The 18,870-nt window shown below is 40.3% G+C and overlaps 1 protein-coding gene across 1 annotated transcript in view; it reads left to right on the top strand.

The window, feature by feature from the left end:
• The window catches only part of UBXN6 (UBX domain protein 6), a 278,997-nt gene that overhangs the window by 93,801 nt on the left and 166,326 nt on the right, over window positions 1-18,870 (top strand). Inside the window, exon 4 of the mRNA XM_040417750.1 lies at window positions 14,578-14,691. Coding sequence (XP_040273684.1) covers window positions 14,578-14,691 — 114 coding nt within the window. The remainder of the gene's footprint in view (window positions 1-14,577; window positions 14,692-18,870) is intronic.

Consider the following 18,870-nt stretch of genomic DNA (forward strand, 5'->3'; position numbering starts at 1 on the left):
ATCCCGCAAAAAATGAGACCCTACCTAAGACAATCGCCCAAAAAAAACAAAAGAAAAACTATGGCTCAGAATATGGAGACACTAAAACATAATTTTTTTGGTTTAAAAAATACTATTGTGTAAAACTTACATAAATAAAAAAAACATACATATTAGGTTTCGCCGCGTCCGTAATAACCTGCTCTATAAACATATCACATGACCTAACCCTTCAGGTAAACACTGTAAAAAAAAAAAAAAACTGTGTAAAAAAAGCAATTTTTTGTCACCTTACATCACAAAAAGTGTAATAGCAATCGATCAAAAAGTCATAAGCACCCCAATCAAACCGTCATCTGATCCCGTAAAAAATGAGACCCTACCCAAGATAATCACCCAAAAACTGAAAAAACTAAGGCTCTCAGACTATGGAGACACTAAAACATGATTTTTTTTGTTTCAAAAATGAAATCATTGTGTAAAACTTACATAAATAAATAAAAATTATACATATTAGGTATTGCTGCGTCTGTATCGACCGTCTATAAAAATATCACATGACCTAACCCCTCAGGTGAACACAGTAAAAAAAAAAAAAAGAATGTGTAAAAAAAGCCATTTTTTGTCATCTTACATCACAAAAACTGTTATAGCAAGCGATCAAAGTCATATGCACCCCAAAGTAGTGCCAATCAAACCGTCATCTCATTCCGCAAAAAATGAGACCCTACCTAAGATAATCGCCTAAAGACTGAAAAAACTATGGCTCTCAGACTTTGGAGACACTAAAACATTATTTTTTTTTGTTTCAAAAATGAAATCAATGTGTAAAACTTACATAAATAAAAAAAATTGTATACATATTAGGTATCGCCTCGTCCATGACAACCTGCTTTATAAGAATACCACATGATCTAACCTGTCAGATGAATGTTGTAAATAACAAACAAAAAAACGGTGCCAAAACAGCTATTTCTTGTTAACTTGCCTCACAAAAAGTATAATATAGAGCAACTAAAAATCATATGTACCCTAAACTAGTAACAAAACTTCCACCCTATCCCCTGGTTGCTAAAATGGGGTCACTTTTTTGGGAGTTTCTACTCTAGGGGTGCATCAGGGGGGCTTCAAATGGGACATGTGTCACGGATGAAGTTAGCAGATAGCTGGAACATATAAATAAACGAGTGCCTGGCTTGATCCCAAACTAAGGAGCTTATAGCTGAGCCCTATAAAACACTAAGGCCCCTTGCAGATAAGCGTGTCCGGATTAGATCCTGATGCGTCCCGGTGCATTGCGGCAAACCCGCGCGAGTAGGTACGCAATTGTAGTCAGTTTTGACTGCGATTGCGTTCCGATGTTCAGTTTTTATCGCGCGGGTGCAATGTGTTTTGCACGCGTGATAAAAAACGGACTGTGGTACCCAGACTCGAACTTCTTCACAGAAGTTCTGGTTTGGGTTAGTTGTAGTGTAGATTGTATTATTTCCCCTTATAACATGGTTATAAGGGAAAATAATAGCATTCTGAATCCAGAATGCATAGTACAATAGGGCTGGAGAGGTTAAAAAAAAAAAAAACATAATAATTTAACTCACCTTAATCCACTTGTTCGCGCAGCCGGCATCTCTTCTGTCTTGTTCTGTGAGGAATAGGAACGTAGTGACGTCATCAAAGGTCCTATTCTTCACAAAAGAAGACAGAAGAGATGCCGGCTGCGCGAACAAGTGGATTAAGGTGAGTTAAATTATTATAATTTTTTTTTTTTAACCTCTTCAGGACACATGACGTACCGGTACGTCATGGTACTGATCAGAGGCTGTCCATGGTGCTGATTAGACTTCTGCTAAAGGCAGAAGTCTAATCAGACTTTGTAAAGTGAAAATACAGTACAGTACACTATATAGTGTACTGTACTGTATTATACAGACATCAGACCCACTGGATCTTCAAGAACCAAGTGGGTCTGAGTAAAAAAAAAGTAAAAATCAAAAAACACATTTATCTTTGATTAAAAATGAAAAAAATAAAATTCCCTACACATGTTTGATATCACCGCGTCCGTAACGACAGTAATAAAAGTGATCAAAAAAGTCGTATGTACGCCAAAATAGTACCAATCAAACCGTCACCTCATCCCGTAAAAAATGAGATCCTACCTAAGATAATCGCCCAAAAACTGAAAAAAATATGGCTCTCAGAAGATGGAGACACTAAAACTAGATTATTATTTTTTTGTTTCAAAAATGAAAGCATTGTGTAAAACTTACATAAATAAAAAAAAGTATACATATTGGGTATCGCCGCGTCCGTAATAACATACTCTATAAAAATATCACATGACCTAACCCCTCAGGTGAATACCGTTAAAAAAATAAAATAAAAACTGTCACCTTACATCACAAAAAGTGTAATAGTAAGCGATCAAAAAGTCACACGCACCCCAAAATAGTGCCAATAAAATAGTCACCTCATCCCGCAAAAATCATACCCCACCCAAGATATTTGCCCAAAAACTGAAAAAACTATGGCTCTCACACTATGGAGACACTAAAACATGATTTTTTTTGTTTAAAAAATGAAATCATTGTGTAAAACTTACCTAATATGTATACTATTTTTTTTAATGTAAGTTTTACACAATGATTTCATTTTTGAAACAAAAAAAATCATGTTTTAGTGTCTCCATAGTCTGAGAGCCATAGTTTTTTCAGTTTTTGGGCAAATATCTTTGGTAGTGTATGGTTTTTGCAGGATGAGATGACGGTTTGATTGGCACTAGTTTGGGGTGCGTGTGACTTTTTCATCGCTTGCTATTACACTTTTTGGGTTGTAAGGTGACAAAAAAAAGCTTTTTTTACACCGTTTTTTGTTTGTTTATTTTTACGGTGTTCACCTGAGGGGTTAGATCATGTAATATTTTTATAGAGCAGGTTGTCACGGACGCGGCGATACCTAATATGTATACTATTTTTTTTAATGTATCGCCGCGTCCGTGACAACCTGCTCTATAAAAATATTACATGATCTAACCCCTCAGGTGAATACCGTAAAAATAAACAAACAAAAAACGGTGTAAAAAAAGCTTTTTTTTGTCACCTTACATCACAAAAAGTGTAATCGCAAGCGATGAAAAAGTCACATGCACCCCAAACTAGTGCCAATCAAACCGTCATCTCATCCTGCAAAAATCATACCCTACCCAAGATATTTGCCCAAAAACTGAAAAAACTATGGCTCTCAGACTATGGAGACACTAAAACATGATTTTTTTTTGTTTCAAAAATGAAATCATTGTGTAAAACTTACATAAATCAAAAAAATGTTATACATATATTAGGTATCACCGCATCCGTGACAACGTGGTCTATAAAAATATCACATGATCTAACCTGGCAGATGAATGTTGTAAATAACAAAAAATAAAAACGGTGCCAAAATAGCTATTTCTTGTTACCTTGCCTCACAAAAAGTGTAATATAGAGCAACCAAAAATCATATGTACCCTAAACTAGTACCAACAATACTGCCACCCTATCCCGTAGTTTCTAAAATGGGGTCACTTTTTTGGAGTTTCTACTCTAGGGGTGCATCAGGGGAGCTTCAAATGGGACATGGTGTCAAAAAAACCGGTCCAGCAAAATCTGCCTTCCAAAACCGTATGGCATTCCTTTCCTTCTGCACCCTGCTGTGTGCCCGTACAGCGGTTTACGACCACATATGGGGTGTTTCTGTAAACTACAGAATCAGAGCCATAAATATTGAGTTTTGTTTGGCTGTTAACCCTTGCTTTGTTACAGGAAAAAATGGATTAAAATTGAAAATTTGCCCAAAAATAAAAATTCTGAAATTTTATCACCATTTGCCATTAACTCTTGTGCAACACCTAAAGGGTTAACAACATTTGTAAAATCAGTTTTGAATACCTTGAGGGGTGTAGTTTATAGAATGGGGTCATTTTTGGGTGGCTATTATGTAAGCCTCACAAAGTGACTTCAGAACTGAACTGGTCCCTAAAAAGTGGGTTTTTGAAAGTTTCTGAGAAATTTCAAGATTTGCTTCTAAACTTCTAAGCCTTGTAACATCCCCCAAAAATAAAATATCATTCCCAAATTGATCCAAACATGAAGTAGACATATGGGGAATGTAAATTAATAACTATTTTTTTAGGTATTACTATGTATTATAGGAGTAGAGAAATTGAAACTTGGAAATTTGCAATTTTTTACAAATTTTTGGTAAATTTGGTATTTTTTTTATAAAAAAAATGAATTTTTTGGACTTCATTTTACCAGTGTCATGAAGTACAATATGTGACGAAAAAACCTGGCCTGGATATGTCAAAGCGTTTTAAAGTTATCTCCACTTAAAGTGACACTGGTCAGATTTGCAAAAAATGGCCTGGTCCTTGAGGTGAAATAAGGCTGTGTCCCTAAGGGGTTAACCCCTCTAGCCCTATTGTACTATGCATTCTCTATTCAGAATGCTATTATTTTCCCTTATAACCATGTTATAAGGGAAAATAATAATGATCGGGTCCCCATCCCGATCGCCACCTAGCCACCGTGCGTGAAAATCGCACCGCATCCGCACTTGCTTGCGGATGCTTGCGATTTTCACGCAACCCCATTCATTTCTATGGGGCCTGCGTTACGTGAAAAACGCACAAAGAGGAGCATGCTGCGATTTTCACACAACGCACAAGTGATGCGTGAAAATCACCGCTCGTGTGCACAGCCCCATAGAAATGAATGGGTCAGGATTCCGTGCGGGTGCAATGCGTTCAATACACGCATTGCACCCGCGCGGAATACACGCCCATGTGAAAGGGGCCTTAGAGCTCTTCCTGACTGCTATGCACATGCAAGGGTCTGTATGGTAGACGATTGCATGCCCACGTACCTAATACTGTGTGACACCTGAATACCCTATAATAGTGAGGGGACACGACCACCGGCTCCCTGCACTTAATACGGACGGAGTCAGGGTCACCTAGAATCAAACCAGCAAGGAAACACAATAAAGTAAAAGACTTATCTGTACAAACAGCAGAAGCAGCCTCCAGCAGTGAACACCTCATCCAGGAAGTAGTATAATCCGCAAAGTGAGGCAGTATGGGAGGGATTATAAAGGAAGACGATTAGTCGAAATAAGTGACACCTGGCAGAAGGAAAGGAGATGAGAAAGTGAAACCAAAACAAAGAACATCATACAAGAGGTAGAGAAAAACGTCTGCCAGATCTTCTGACAGAACTGGCGGTGACAACATGGTGTAAAAAAAAAAACAGTCCAGCAAAATCTTCCTTCCAAAAACCATATGGCATTCCTTTCCTTCTGCGCCCTACCGTATGCCCGTACAGCAGTTTACGACCACATATGGGGTGTTTCTGCAAACTACAGAATCAGGGCCATAAATATTGAGTTTTGTTTGGCTGTTAACCCTTGCTTTGTAACTGGAAAAAAAATATAAAAATTGAAAATCTGCCAAAAAAGTGAAATTTTGAAATTGTATCTCTATTTTCCATTCATTCTTGTGGAAAACCTAAAGGGTTGACGTTTGTAAAATCAGTTTTGAATACCTTGAGGGGTGAAGTTTCTAGAATGGGGTCATTTTTGGGTGGTTTCTATTATGTAAGCCTCACAAAGTGACTTCAGACCTGAACTGGTCCTTAAAAAGTTGGTTTTTGAAAATTTCTGAGAAATTTCAAGATTTGCTTCTAAATTTCTAAGCCTTTTAACGTCCCCCAAAAATAAAATGTTGTTCCCAAAATGATCCAAACATGAAGTCGACTTATGGGTAATGTAAAGTAATAACTATTTTTGTAGGTATTACTATGTATTATAGAAGTAGAGAAATTGAAACTTGGAAATTTGCCAATTTTTGGCAAATTTGGTATTTTTTTATAAATAAAAATTAATTTTTTGGACTTCATTTTACCAGTGTCATGAAGTACAATATGTGACGAAAAAACAATCTCAGAATGGCCTGGATAAGTAAAAGCGTTTTAAAGTTATCACCACTTAAAGTGACACTGGTCAGATTTGCAAAAAATGGCCTGGTCCTTGAGGTGAAATAAGGCTGTGTCCTTAAGGAGTTAACCCCTCAAACGCCATGCTTAAATGTGACCATGATGTCCTAGAGGGCTAAAAGCTTCCAGGTCAGACTTGCTTTTCCCCGGTGGAGATCGGCGAAAGTGTCCTGTTCTAATAATGAGCCGGAGCCTTACTAGCCTTCCATGTTCATTATTAGTATATCCCAGGGATGCTCAACCTGCGGCCCTCCAGCTGTTGTAAAACTACAACTCCCAACATGCCCTGCTGTAGGCTGATAGCTGTAGGCTGTCTGGGCATGCTGGGAGTTGTAGTTTTGCAACAGCTGGAGGGCCTCAGGTTGGGCATCCCTGGTATATCCCAATTCAGGCCAGCAGATGGCAGCACTAAACTGGAACATAGCACTAAAATTATGGCCCATTCCTGTTTTTATCACTTTATCTCCCAAAAAAATTTAAGAAAATTATCAAAAAGTTATACACCCCCCAAAATGGTGGTATGCAAAACTACAGATTGTCCCGCAAAAAATTAGCCCCCACACATCTCCGTAGACAGTTTTTTTTTTTCAGTATTAAAAGACAAGAAAAACTATACATATGTGGTTTTTCCAAATTCCTCCCCATTTGGATTTTTTTTCCCACTTCCCACTACATCCTATGTTATATTAAATAGTGACATTAGAAAGTACAACTTGTCCTGCAAAAAACAAGCCCTGATATGGATATATGATTGGAAAAATAAAAAAAGATATGGCTCTGGGAAAGCAGGGAGCGAAAAACAAAAACGGAAAATCACTGCATCAGGAAATTAAATATTATACCAAGAGCTAAACTCTAGCCTGTATATTCTAACTGCTGCTGTTTAAATCAAACCTGTCAATTTTACAGGTAGCAAATAAAAGAGCAGGAGGAACTGAGCTTAGTAGCTCCGCTGGTCTACACACTTTAGCACTAATACAGGGATCTGGACTTCACTGAAAGGGAACCACCAGGCTCTTGGAGTAGTCACTTCTCAGTAGACTGCTGACCATTTGTGGTCTAGACTAGAAACTCTAGTATAAAATACCCAGGGGTCAGACAAAACCGTAGTCATGGACACGTTTGGGTCAGGGCAGGCAGAGCTTGTGAAATCCAGAGTCATTCCAAGGCTTAGAGCAGGCAGCTGATGGTCAATATACAGATCAGGCAGCAAAGGGTCAAATCCAGAGACAAAGCAGAAGTCGGTACATTGGAGAGCAAACAAGACAAATAGTGCTTCTTTGCAGGAAAAGACAATTATAAGCTAATGCTCAGGCATCTTCCCACAGGGGAAGGCACCTATAATACCCTTAGGTGGTTAGCCATTGGCTGGGGAACACTAGTGTCTCTGTGTGCTGACTGTTTATGAGCAAGAGGAAGGGCGTGTGCAGAGAAGCAGGCCTTAGCCTCCATGCAGGAAACCAGAGCAGCGCTACTATGGCAGCCTGTCGGGAAAAAGCAGCAGGAAGCCGGCAGGCACAAACCACTGGCAAAAAAACTGAAGAGGCCTATTGAGTGCTCCGATGGCAGTGCCCACTGGGTAACGTGAGACAATGGTGGGTGTAGACCGCACAAGATATAGTCAACTTTTCTAACAAAGCTATATATCTGTCACGGTAATTGGGGAAAGGAAGAACACCAAATAAACAAACTACAACAGTAACACAGACTAGGCCAAAAGCTAGGGAGGAAGGGAATGGCAACCTCCTAGTTATCCCTGAGGCTCTCCCTGACTGCTGACAGTATGAGCAAATCCTAATGGTGGAAGAACTTATACCCTGGAACCTAAGACCTGCTGAAACTGTCACAAGCCATAAATTAGGAAGCAGGGATGAGACTGCCGGGACCTTCCACCGTGAAGGGACCAGCAACTCCCTGAGACCTAGACACAACACACACAAAGTAGAAACAGGAGGACTTAGCTTGAGATGAGTAAGAAGCAGGAGAACCTCTTAGAACTCCAGAAGGAAATAACAACTGCAAGGTTTGCAGTGAGAGGCGGGCTAAAATAGAGCCACTAAACAGCAAATGAGCAGAACCTGTGGAGAGGTGAGATCCTGCCCACAACAGACAGCAAGGAAAAACAGAAAGACCTGTCAGATAGACTCACGTGCTGCAAGTCTATCTGATCTTCTCAGACCTCTCACAGGGCAGGCAGTGACAATATCAATCTGCTTATCCTTTCCTGCTCTATGACATGCTACTTACAGATTGCTACATTTTTATGGTGATAGGTTCTGTTTACAGTCATTGTGTATTACATTCTGCATGCCCTTGGCTGGAAAAATAAAATGCTATAAACTCATGTAAGGCTACTTTAACATTAGCGTTTTTTGTGGATCTGTCATAGATTTGCAAAAACGGTTCCATTACAATAATACAACCGCATGCATCCGCCATGAACGATTCCGGTTGTATTATGTCTTCTATAGCCATGATATGACTTTCAATGAACACCATTGAAAGTCAATAGGGGACGGATCAGTTTTCTATTGTGTCAGAGAAAAACGGATCTATCCCCATTGACTTACATTGTGTGTCAGGACTGATCCGTCTTGCTCCGCACCACATCGCGGACAGAAAAACGCTAGTTGCAGCGTTTTTCTGTCCGCGATGAGGACGCAACCAAATGGAACAGAATGCAGTTTGGTGCATTCCATATTGTTCAGTTCAGTTTTGTCCCCATTGACAATGAATGGGGACAAAACTGAAACGTTTTCTTCCACTATTGAGATCCTATGATGGATCTCAATAGCAGAATTGAAAACGCTAATGTGAAAGTAGCCTAAGAAATATATGCAGTTAATAAGAGTAAATTCCCATACAGTATACACTTTGGCCCCTAGACATTATTGTAAATTGCGCCAAAATTACATTTAATGAATTATGGCAGTGCATACTCCTGCAAAACTGGCTTTAAAAATCTCTCGGATGATAAATTCCCCCCATTAAAGTTTTTACAATATGCAGGGACAGATGGATGGTGACATTTTTGTATTCTCCAATTTAATTGGCATATGATTTGGTACCCATATAACTTACTTTGTCTGCATGCTGTAGGAAGATTATACAAAGTAAAGGCTTGTGTGTCAGTGCTGGCTGATTGTGTTGCATCAGTGTCACGGTCCCTCCTGTGACAGAGGTTAGAAGATCTGAGAGACTGGCTGCACATTAGGTTATCTGACAGCCTATCTGTTTTCACTTGTTGCATTGTTGTTGTTGGTAATGACCACACCTCTTGTCTCAGGTGTATCTTGTGGTCATTACTGCTCCTCTATTTAGTCTGGACTCACACTTCATACCATGCGGTTGATATTATCTGGAGTTGGAAGAGCTGGTGTGTGGTCCACATCTGAGTTCCTGCTCATCCATTTTCTATTGAAGATAAGTGTACTTCCCTTTTGTATTTTGTTGTTCCTATTTGCTCTTTGTTTACTAGGCCTCAATGAGACGCTGGTTCATTTATCTGGGAAGGAACCAGTGGTCTCAGACCCTGTCACTACTCCTAAGGCTATTCAGGGTTACTAGGGCCTAGGTTTACGGTGTATGTATATTCCAACCTTCAGGGTCTATTCATACTGACAGGAGTCAGGGCTAGGTTTAGGGTCTCCTAGGTGGTGACCTTTTCCCTTTCCCTAGCCGTGAGGCCTATTTTCTGGTCATTTTCCTTCTGTTGTTATTCTATGTACCTCCCCTTGCCCTACATATGTGACAATCAGAAAGGCATGCTGTGGTTGGCCCAGGACACCAGGGCCCCTTTCCCTAATTCTGACCTAAATGCAGACCACTTGTCTTATGTCTATATAGTAACTTTTCATGGAAAATCTTCACACAATTTTTTTTAATTTTAACCACCTCCCGACCGCCTAACGCAGGGATGCGTCCTTCGGGCGGCCGGCTTATTCCTCCTGGACACATCGGCGCGTCATCTCGCGAGACGCAAGATTTCCTGTAAACGCGCACACACAGGAGCGCGCGTTCACAGGATCGGAAGGTAAACGAGTTCATCTACAGTCTGCCAGCGGCGATCATTCTCTGGCAGGCTGTAGATGCGATTTTTTGTTAACAGCGTCTGATATACCTGCTACCTGGTCCTCTGGTGGTCCCTTTTGCTTGGATCGACCACCAGAGGACACAGGCAGCTCTGTAAGTAGCACCAAGCACCACACTACACTACACCCCCCCTGTCACTTATTAACCCCTGATCACCCCATATAGACTCCCTGATCACGCCCCTGTCATTGATCACCCTCCTGTAAGGCTCCATCCAGACGTCCGTATGTGTTTTGCGGATCCGCAAAACACGGACACCGCGAATCCGCAAAACACGGACATCGGCAATGTGCTTTGCGCATTTTGCGGATCCGCACATTGCCAGAACTATATAGAAAATGCCTTGCGGACAAGAATAGGACATGTTGTATAGGCTCTACAAAAAACGCAGTGTTTGCCCGATCAGGCCTGATCTTGTGCACACACTTGCGTTCAATCCGCCCCACCGCAGTGACAGAATGTTTTTTTTTCTGATCACTGCAAAAACACCGTAAAATCGCTGCGGCGCTATAAAGATCACTTTTGAGGGGCATGGCGAGTTCATAGAAGATTTTTTTTTTTTTGGCACAAGTTAGCGGAAATGGATTTTTTTTTTCTTACAAAGTCTCATATTCCACTAACTTGTGACAAAAAATTAAATCTCACATGAACTCACCATACACCTCACGAAATCCAAATGCGTTAAATTTTTTAGACATTTATATTCCAGACTTCTTCTCACGCTTTAGGGCCCTTAAAATGCCAAGGCAGTATAAATACCCCACATGTGACCCCATTTTGGAAAGAAGACACCCCAAGGTATTTCGTGAGGGGCATGGCGAGTTCATGTAAAATTTTATTTTTTGTCACAAGTTAGTGGAATATGAGACTTTGTAAGAGAGAGAAAAAAAAAAAATAATTTTCCACTAACTTGTGCCCAAAATAAAATATTCTAGGAACTCGCCATGCCCCTCACTGAATACCTTGGGGTGTCTTCTTTCCAAAATGGGGTCACTTGTGGGGTATTTTAGGGGCCCTAAAGTGTGAGAAGTAGTTTGGAATCCAAATACGTAAAAAATGCCCTGTGAAATCCTTAAAGTACTCATTGGAATTTGGGCCCCTTTGCGCACCTAGGCTGCAAAAAAGTGTCACACGTGGTATCGCCGTACTCAGGAGTAGGGCAATGTGTTTTGGGGTGTATTTTTACATATACCCATGCTGGGTGAGAGAAATATCTCAGTAAAATGACAACTTTGTATAAAAAAATGGGAAAAGTTGTCTTTTACAGAGATATTTATCTCACACAGTATGGGTATATGTAAAAATACACCCCAAAACACATTGCCCTACTTCTCCTGAGTACGGCGATACCACATGTGTGACACTTTTTTGCAGCCTAGGTGCGCAAAGGGGCCCAAATTCCAATGAGTACTTTTAGGATTTCACAGGGCATTTTTAGGCATTTGGATTCCAAACTACTTCTCACACTTTAGGGCCCCTAAAATGCAAGGGCAGTATAAATACCCCACAAGTTACCCCATTTTAGAAAGAAGACACCCCAAGGTATTCTGTGAGGGGTATGGTGAGTTCATGTAAAATGTTATTTTTTGTCACAAGTTAGTGGAATATGAGACTTTGTAAGAAAAAAAAATAATAATAATCATTTTCCGCTAACTTGTGACAAAAAATAAAAACTTCCATGAACTCACTATGCCCATCAGTGAATACCTTCGGGTGTCTACTTTCCGAAATGGGGTCATTTGTGGGGTGTTTCTACTGTCTGGGCATTGTAGAACCTCAGGAAACATGACAGGTGCTCAGAAAGTCAAAGTGCGTAAATTCACATTTTTGCACCATAGTTTGTAAACGCTATAACTTTTACCCAAACCAATAAGTATACACTTATTGCATTTCTTTTTTATCAGACATGTAGAACAATAAATTTTGAAAAAATTTATATAGAAATGTAGTTTTATTTGAAAAATTTTACAACAGAAAGTGAAAAATTACATTTTTTTGTAAAAATTTTGTTCAATTTTGATTAATATCAAAAAAAGTAAAAATGTCAGCAGCAATGAAATACCACCAAATGAAAGCTCTATTAGTCAGAAGAAAAGGAGGTAAAATTCATTTGGGTGGTAAGTTGTATGACCGTGCGCGCCGCCATGACACTTCCGGTGCCGCGTGTTCCGGTCACGTGGGAGCGCTCGGTAATCCACCTAGCGTGCGCAGGGGAGCGCAGGAGCCGGTGCCGAGCCCAGAGCTCCGGAAGGGAGAAGCGACTACGGCGTCCCCGATTCCTGCGGCCAAGCTCAAAAAGGGGTATCGGGGACTCAACCAGGGGACCACTTCCCAGAGGGATGCTGGTTAAGGGGCTGCAGGAGACTGAAGAGGAGAAATAAGCACCCCCCGACCAGACTCGCCCCATTCCCTACCTAACATGCTAGGAGAGAGCTGTCTCACTCCCCCTATCCCAGTAGAGACAGGAAGAACACTGGAGAGAGGGGGTGGGGAGGGGCCTTTCAAACTGTCTTTTTTCCTGTCCCTACAGAAGCCAATAAGGACATTCTCCATGGGTGCTGTCATGGAGGACGTCCTGGATAAAAACAATTTCTGCTAACTTGTGCCAAAAAAAAAAAACTTATATGAACTCGCCATGCGCCTCACGGAATACCTTGGGGTGTCTTCTTTCCAAAATAGGGTCACATGTGGGGTATTTATACTGCCCTGGCATTTTAGGGGCCCTAAAGCGTGAGAAGAAGTCTGGAATCCAAATGCCCTAAAAGATACTCATTGGAATTTGGGCCCCTTTGCGCACCTAGGCTGCAAAAAAGTGTCACACATGTGGTATCGCTGTACTCAGGAGAAGTTGGGCAATGTGTTTTGGGGTGTCATTTTACATATACCTATGCTGGGTGAGAGAAATATCTCTCTATAATGACAACTTTGAAAAAATGGGAAAAGTTGACTTTTAGAGAGATATATCTCTCACCCAGCATTTGTATATGTAAAATGACACCCCAAAACACATTGCCCTACTTCTCCTGAGTACGGCGATACCACATGTGTGACACTTTTTTGCAGCCTAGGTGGGCAAAGGGGCCCAAATTCCAATGAGTACTTTTAGGATTTTACAGGGCATTTTTTACACATTTGGATTCCAGACTTCTTCTCACGCATTAGGGCCCCTAAAATGCCAGGGCAGTATAACTACCCCACAAGTGACCCCATTTTGGAAAGAAGACACCCCAAGGTATTTCGTGAAGGGCATAGTGAGTTCATGGAAGTTTTAATTTTTTGTCACAAGTTAGTGGAATATGAGACTTTGTAAGAAAAAAATAAAAAGAAAAATCATCATTTTCCGCTAACTTGTGACAAAAAATAAAAAGTTCTATGAACTGACTATGCCCATCAGTGAATACCTTAGGGTGTCTACTTTCCGAAATGGGGTCATTTGTGGGGTCTTTGTACTGTCTGGCCATTGTAGAACCTCAGGAAACATGACAGGTGCTCAGAAAGTCAGTGTTGCTTCAAAATGCGGAAATTCACATTTTTGTACCATAGTTTGTAAACGCTATAACTTTTACCCAAACCATTTTTTTTTTTACCCAAACTTTTTTTTTATCAAAGACATGTAGAACAATAAATTTTGAGAAAAATTTATATAGAAATGTAGTTTTTTTTTTTTTTTAAATTTACAACTGAAAGTGAAAAATGTCATTTTTTTGCAAAAATTTCGATTAATAACAAAAAAAGTAAAAATGTCAGCAGCAATGAAATACCACCAAATGAAAGCTCTATTAGTGAGAAGAAAAGGAGGTAAAATTCATTTGGGTGGTAAGTTGTATGACCGAGCAATAAACCGTGAAAGTATTGTAGTGCAGAATTGTAAAAAGTGGTCTGGTCATTAAGGGGGTTTAAGCTAGGGGAGCTGAGGTGGTTAAAATTTCCCCTCCATTTTGCTTTAATTCTTGTGGAACACTTAAAGAGTTAACAAAGTTGGTAAAATCAGTCTTTAATAACTTGAGGGGTGTAGTTTCTAAAATGGGTCATCTATGGGTGGTTTCTTCTATGTAAGCCCCACAAAGTGACATCATAACTGAACTGGTCCTTATGGTGGGTTTTGGCAATTGTATTAAAATAAATTAAATTTGCTTCTAAACTTCTAAGCCTTTTAATTTCCTGAAAAAATAAAATAACATTTACAAAATGACGCAAATATAAATTATTGGGAATGAAGTAAAAGCATTCCAAAGTTAATACCCGATAAACTGACACATGTCAGATTTTAAAAAAGGGGCTCCAGTATTTGGTCCAAACTGGCTGTTGTATGAAGATCAAATTGATGTAACAATGTTGAATTTGTCGTCTTTAATATCTGATGTACTTATTTGAACATTGTATGTCTTTATGCGGAAAAATGTTATAAATAAAGATTTTCAAACTGGCTGTTGCTTCAAGATGTTAATGAAGATATTTTCACCAAATCTTTTGACAGGAAGCTGGAACTGAAAAGGATTCTATGTATAATATTATATTTCGTTGCCCATTAACTGGTGATATACTACAAATGGAGGAAATCGAATCACACTTAAAAAAAAGTATTGAAATGGTAAGTCATAACAACTAGTTCGTAGATTCTCTATATTTCCTCTTGTATCCCTTTTAATAAAATTGAAGGGGTTTTCCGCCAATCGGCTGTTTGAAGAGAGAGCGGCCTTCTCTTCTTTGTATACCTGCTCGCCGTCGACATTGCAGTAGTGAGCAGGTGTATATACAAGCCGTCCCATTTAATTCAATGGGATCGCTCGTTTCTAAGCCCTTGAATAGGGCCTGACCCCTGATATAGTTATTAGATCTCCCCTTAGTCGTCTTTTTTCTAAAGTGAATAACCCTAATTTTGATAATCTTTCAGGGTACTGTAGTACACCCATTCCAATTATTACTTTAGTTGCCCTCCTCTGAACCCTCTCTAGCTCTTCTATGTGTGCCTTGTTCACAGGAGCCCAGAACTGTACAAAGTACTCCATGTGTGGTCTGACTAGTGATTTGTAAAGTGGTAGGACTATGTTCTCATCACGGGCATCTATGCCCCTTTTGATGCAACCCATTATCTTATTGGCCTTGGCAGCAGCTGCCTGACACTGGTACTCATGTACCTTTTTTAGCAGGTCAGAGAATAATGTTTTTTGCGGAAGTTCTTCTTTATGGTTCAATCAGTTTTTATTGATTTATCCAAGCAGATTAGCAATAATAATTACCAAGCGTTGTAAGAGGTAATTGTGAAAAACACATGAAAAAAATGTAATCTATCCAAAGATAAAAGACACTAGTAATGCTGATTAGTATCCACTTATTATATTCATATCTTCAAATGTTTCATAAGGAGAATATGTCTGTGAAGGTTCTCATTTATCCAGGTCATGGTATATCTGTAAAGAATAAATCAAGGCAACTGGACTTACTGTAAGTCCAGTTGCCTTGATTTATTCTTTACAGATATAATAAGGAGAACTAAAAAAATAAAAATAAACAAATAACGAAAATGTAGAGGTAAGGAAACATGAAGAAGGATTGAAGGGGAGACAAGACAGAGACATTAGGTAAGGAACACGGATATCGGGAGAATACATGGAGACAAGATATACCATATCTAGGCTAATAATATCAGAAGAACTTAAAGGTCGTGAAAGAGAGCCATCACTCAACAAAGCCGAGAAGCGCGGGGAGGAACGGAACTGGAGCCAAGACTCCCAAGTTACTGTAATAGACTGGGCCGGATAAACTTGAATCAGCACTTAACTCCTCTAGGCGTGCCAGTGCATCCAGAGCAGTTGCCCAGGTAATCCTCTGCAGGCTCTCTGTTGACTTCCACCTACGGGGAATAATCTGCCTCATGGCAAGTACAAAAAAATCTTAAGATACCTTTCCTAACATGCTTTATTCGCCCTCGAAAAATAGACAGCAGTGCTATCAGAGGAGACGGCGATATAGTAGTCCGGTAAGGATGGTTATATAGAGAAAACATCTTTCCACAAAGGGGCTACTCCAGGGCAATCCCACCATATATGAGCCATTGTGCCAGTATCCGCTTGGCAACTCCAGCAGACATCTGCTACCGATGGATAGAATTTACATATGTAGTTTTACCGGAGTCCTATACCACCTGGTCCAGATTTTGTAATTAAGCTCTTGGAGGCCAATTGAAGTGGAGGACTTATGTGTGAATAGTAAAGATCTTTTCCATTGATCTGGGGAAATAATAACTCTCAACTCTTTTTCCCAAGCCCTAACCAATTTTATTCCCTGGGAATGTATCCCATGAGTTTTATTATCCGTCTCTCCATCATTAATCATACTGTAAATCAAGGAAACCGCATGACCTGGAGCTAACTCAGAGACACATAAGTTCTCAAATGAGGTCAGTCGTATATTAGACTGAGACCCAGGCGTCAAGGACCATATGAAATTTCTTAACTGAAAATAAATAAACCATCTACCTGGTGTATTCGGGAGGATGTGAGATAAATCATTCAGGGGAAGCAAGCCCTTATCACCTTGAAGATCTTTGACAGTAATCGAGTGCACAGCTGATGTGGGAGTTCTTCTTTAAACTCCCCCTCACTCATTTAGCCTGTATGAGTGGAGCATCGGAGCATTCCTTGCTCCGTTGCTCAATCCATTCCCTACACTGCATTGCGCAGGGCAAGGGCTTTTTCTTCACTACCGGTGACGTGCCGGGTTTCTCATAGGTATGCTATGCGGAGGCTTCTGTCCAGTTGTGAGCCCGGTGATGTCACCGGCGCAAAGGCGAGGGCAGCGATAAAGACCGCCCATTAGTGCCGATTACATCACCTCGATCACTGTAAGGCGGAAACCCCCGCCTAGCATACTGAGAAGAAGCCAGGTACGTCACCTCAGTAAACAAACAGCCCTTGTCCTGCAGGACAAGAGAAAGCATCAGAGCTAGAAATGCTCCACTCATACAGGCCAAATAAGTGAAGGGGAGCTTATGTCCAGGTTTAGCTCTGAACCTCGACAACATGAAAAACAGCCATTAAACTAGCATAAAACATTCTAACTAATCACTACTTTTTAACCACCCCCATAAGTATGCTATAAAAAGCAAACCGTGTGTTCATGTGAAGATTCATATGACATTAACATTTTACAAATGAGATTCGAAGCTTATAACAGCTTGTCACTTTAACGTTATATACATCTCAGTTTTAAGAACAAAGACGCTTGAGGGAAAGGGAAAATGCAGGAGACATCCCAATGTAGCCCAGCTGTTCACACATAATGTACACTATATGGACAAAAGTATTGGGACTCCTTTACATTACACCTACAGGAGATTTCATGACATTTCATTCCAAATACATAGGCATTAATATGGAGTTGGTTCCCCCTTTGTATCAGCTTCCACTCTTCTGGGAAGGCTTCCTACAAGACTTCGGAGTGTGTCTATAGGATTGTTTGCCCAATCATCCAGAACATTGTAGTTTATCCCAATAGTGTTAGATGAGGTTGAGGTCAGGGTTTTGTGTGGTCCAGTTAACTTCTTCCACCCCACACTCATTTAACCATGCCTTTATGGACCTTTGTTTGTGCAGTGGGGCAAAGTCACTCTGGAACAGAAAACCGCTTTCCCCAAAAAGTCCCCTGAAGAACAACCCCAATGCAAGATTACTTTTTCCTGGCATCTGCCAACCCCAGACTTTTTCATCAGCCTGACAAATATACTGTAGATGCATGATTCACTCCACAGAACACAATTCCACTTCTCAAGAGTCCAGTGGCACTATGCTTTACACCACTCCATCTATCATTTCACATTCTGCTTTGTGATGTAAGGCTTGCATGCAGTTACTTGGCCATGCAAACCTATGCCATTAAACTCCCAGTGCAGTTTATGTGCTGATGTAATACTGAGTCAGCAGCTCATTGAAGATTTTCATGCACTTTGCGCATCACCACAAGGCGACTTCACTCTGTCACCTTATGTCATCTGCTATTTCGTGGCTGAGTTGCCTAAACACTTCCACTTTGCAATAATACCACTGACAGCTAATTGTGCAATATCTAGGAGGGAAGAAATTTCACAAACTGACATGTTGCAGTAGTGGCATCCTTTTACAGTGCCACGCTTAAATTAGGTGAACTCTTTAGAGCAAGCCGTTCTTTGACAAACATTTGTAAAGGCAGACTGCAAGGCTAGGTGCTGGCTTTTATAAGGTTGTGGCAATGGGACTGAATGAAACACCGTAATGCACTGATTAAAAGATGTTCATAATACTGTACCTTCAGTAGATCCTATTTTGGCGCATCCTGACTTTTTGGTTTGGTATAATCAGTGTGAGGTCTGTAGTGGTCTTTCCAACTGGACATAATTAGCTCCTGAGCTGCCTGAGAGTATCCACTTAAAGGGAACCTGTCATTATCAGCATTGCAGCCCAGGAAAAGTCATGGCTGCCTAAGAAAAGTCACATTTATTCACAAGCTTTTGCTCTCCCCACCTATACGCAAAAGATTGACAGTTCTTTCCCAGGGTGAAAATTAAGTAAAAAAAGCTCAATTTATCAGCAAGAAAGTGGAGACATCAGGAGCACATGAATAGCCATGACTCTTACCAGGAAGTATAAAGTTGGTGACAGGTTCCTTTATTCAAGAACTATAAGGGGCAGTATACTAAGGTTAAAAGTACTGTTTAATGAAACTAGGAGATAAAATGACGGCCCCACAGACAAACTACACGTAAGACCAATGCATATACACCAAGTGCGCTGGG

This window comes from Bufo bufo, chromosome 2 (genome assembly GCF_905171765.1).
Source record: "Bufo bufo chromosome 2, aBufBuf1.1, whole genome shotgun sequence".
Lineage (NCBI taxonomy): Eukaryota > Metazoa > Chordata > Amphibia > Anura > Bufonidae > Bufo > Bufo bufo.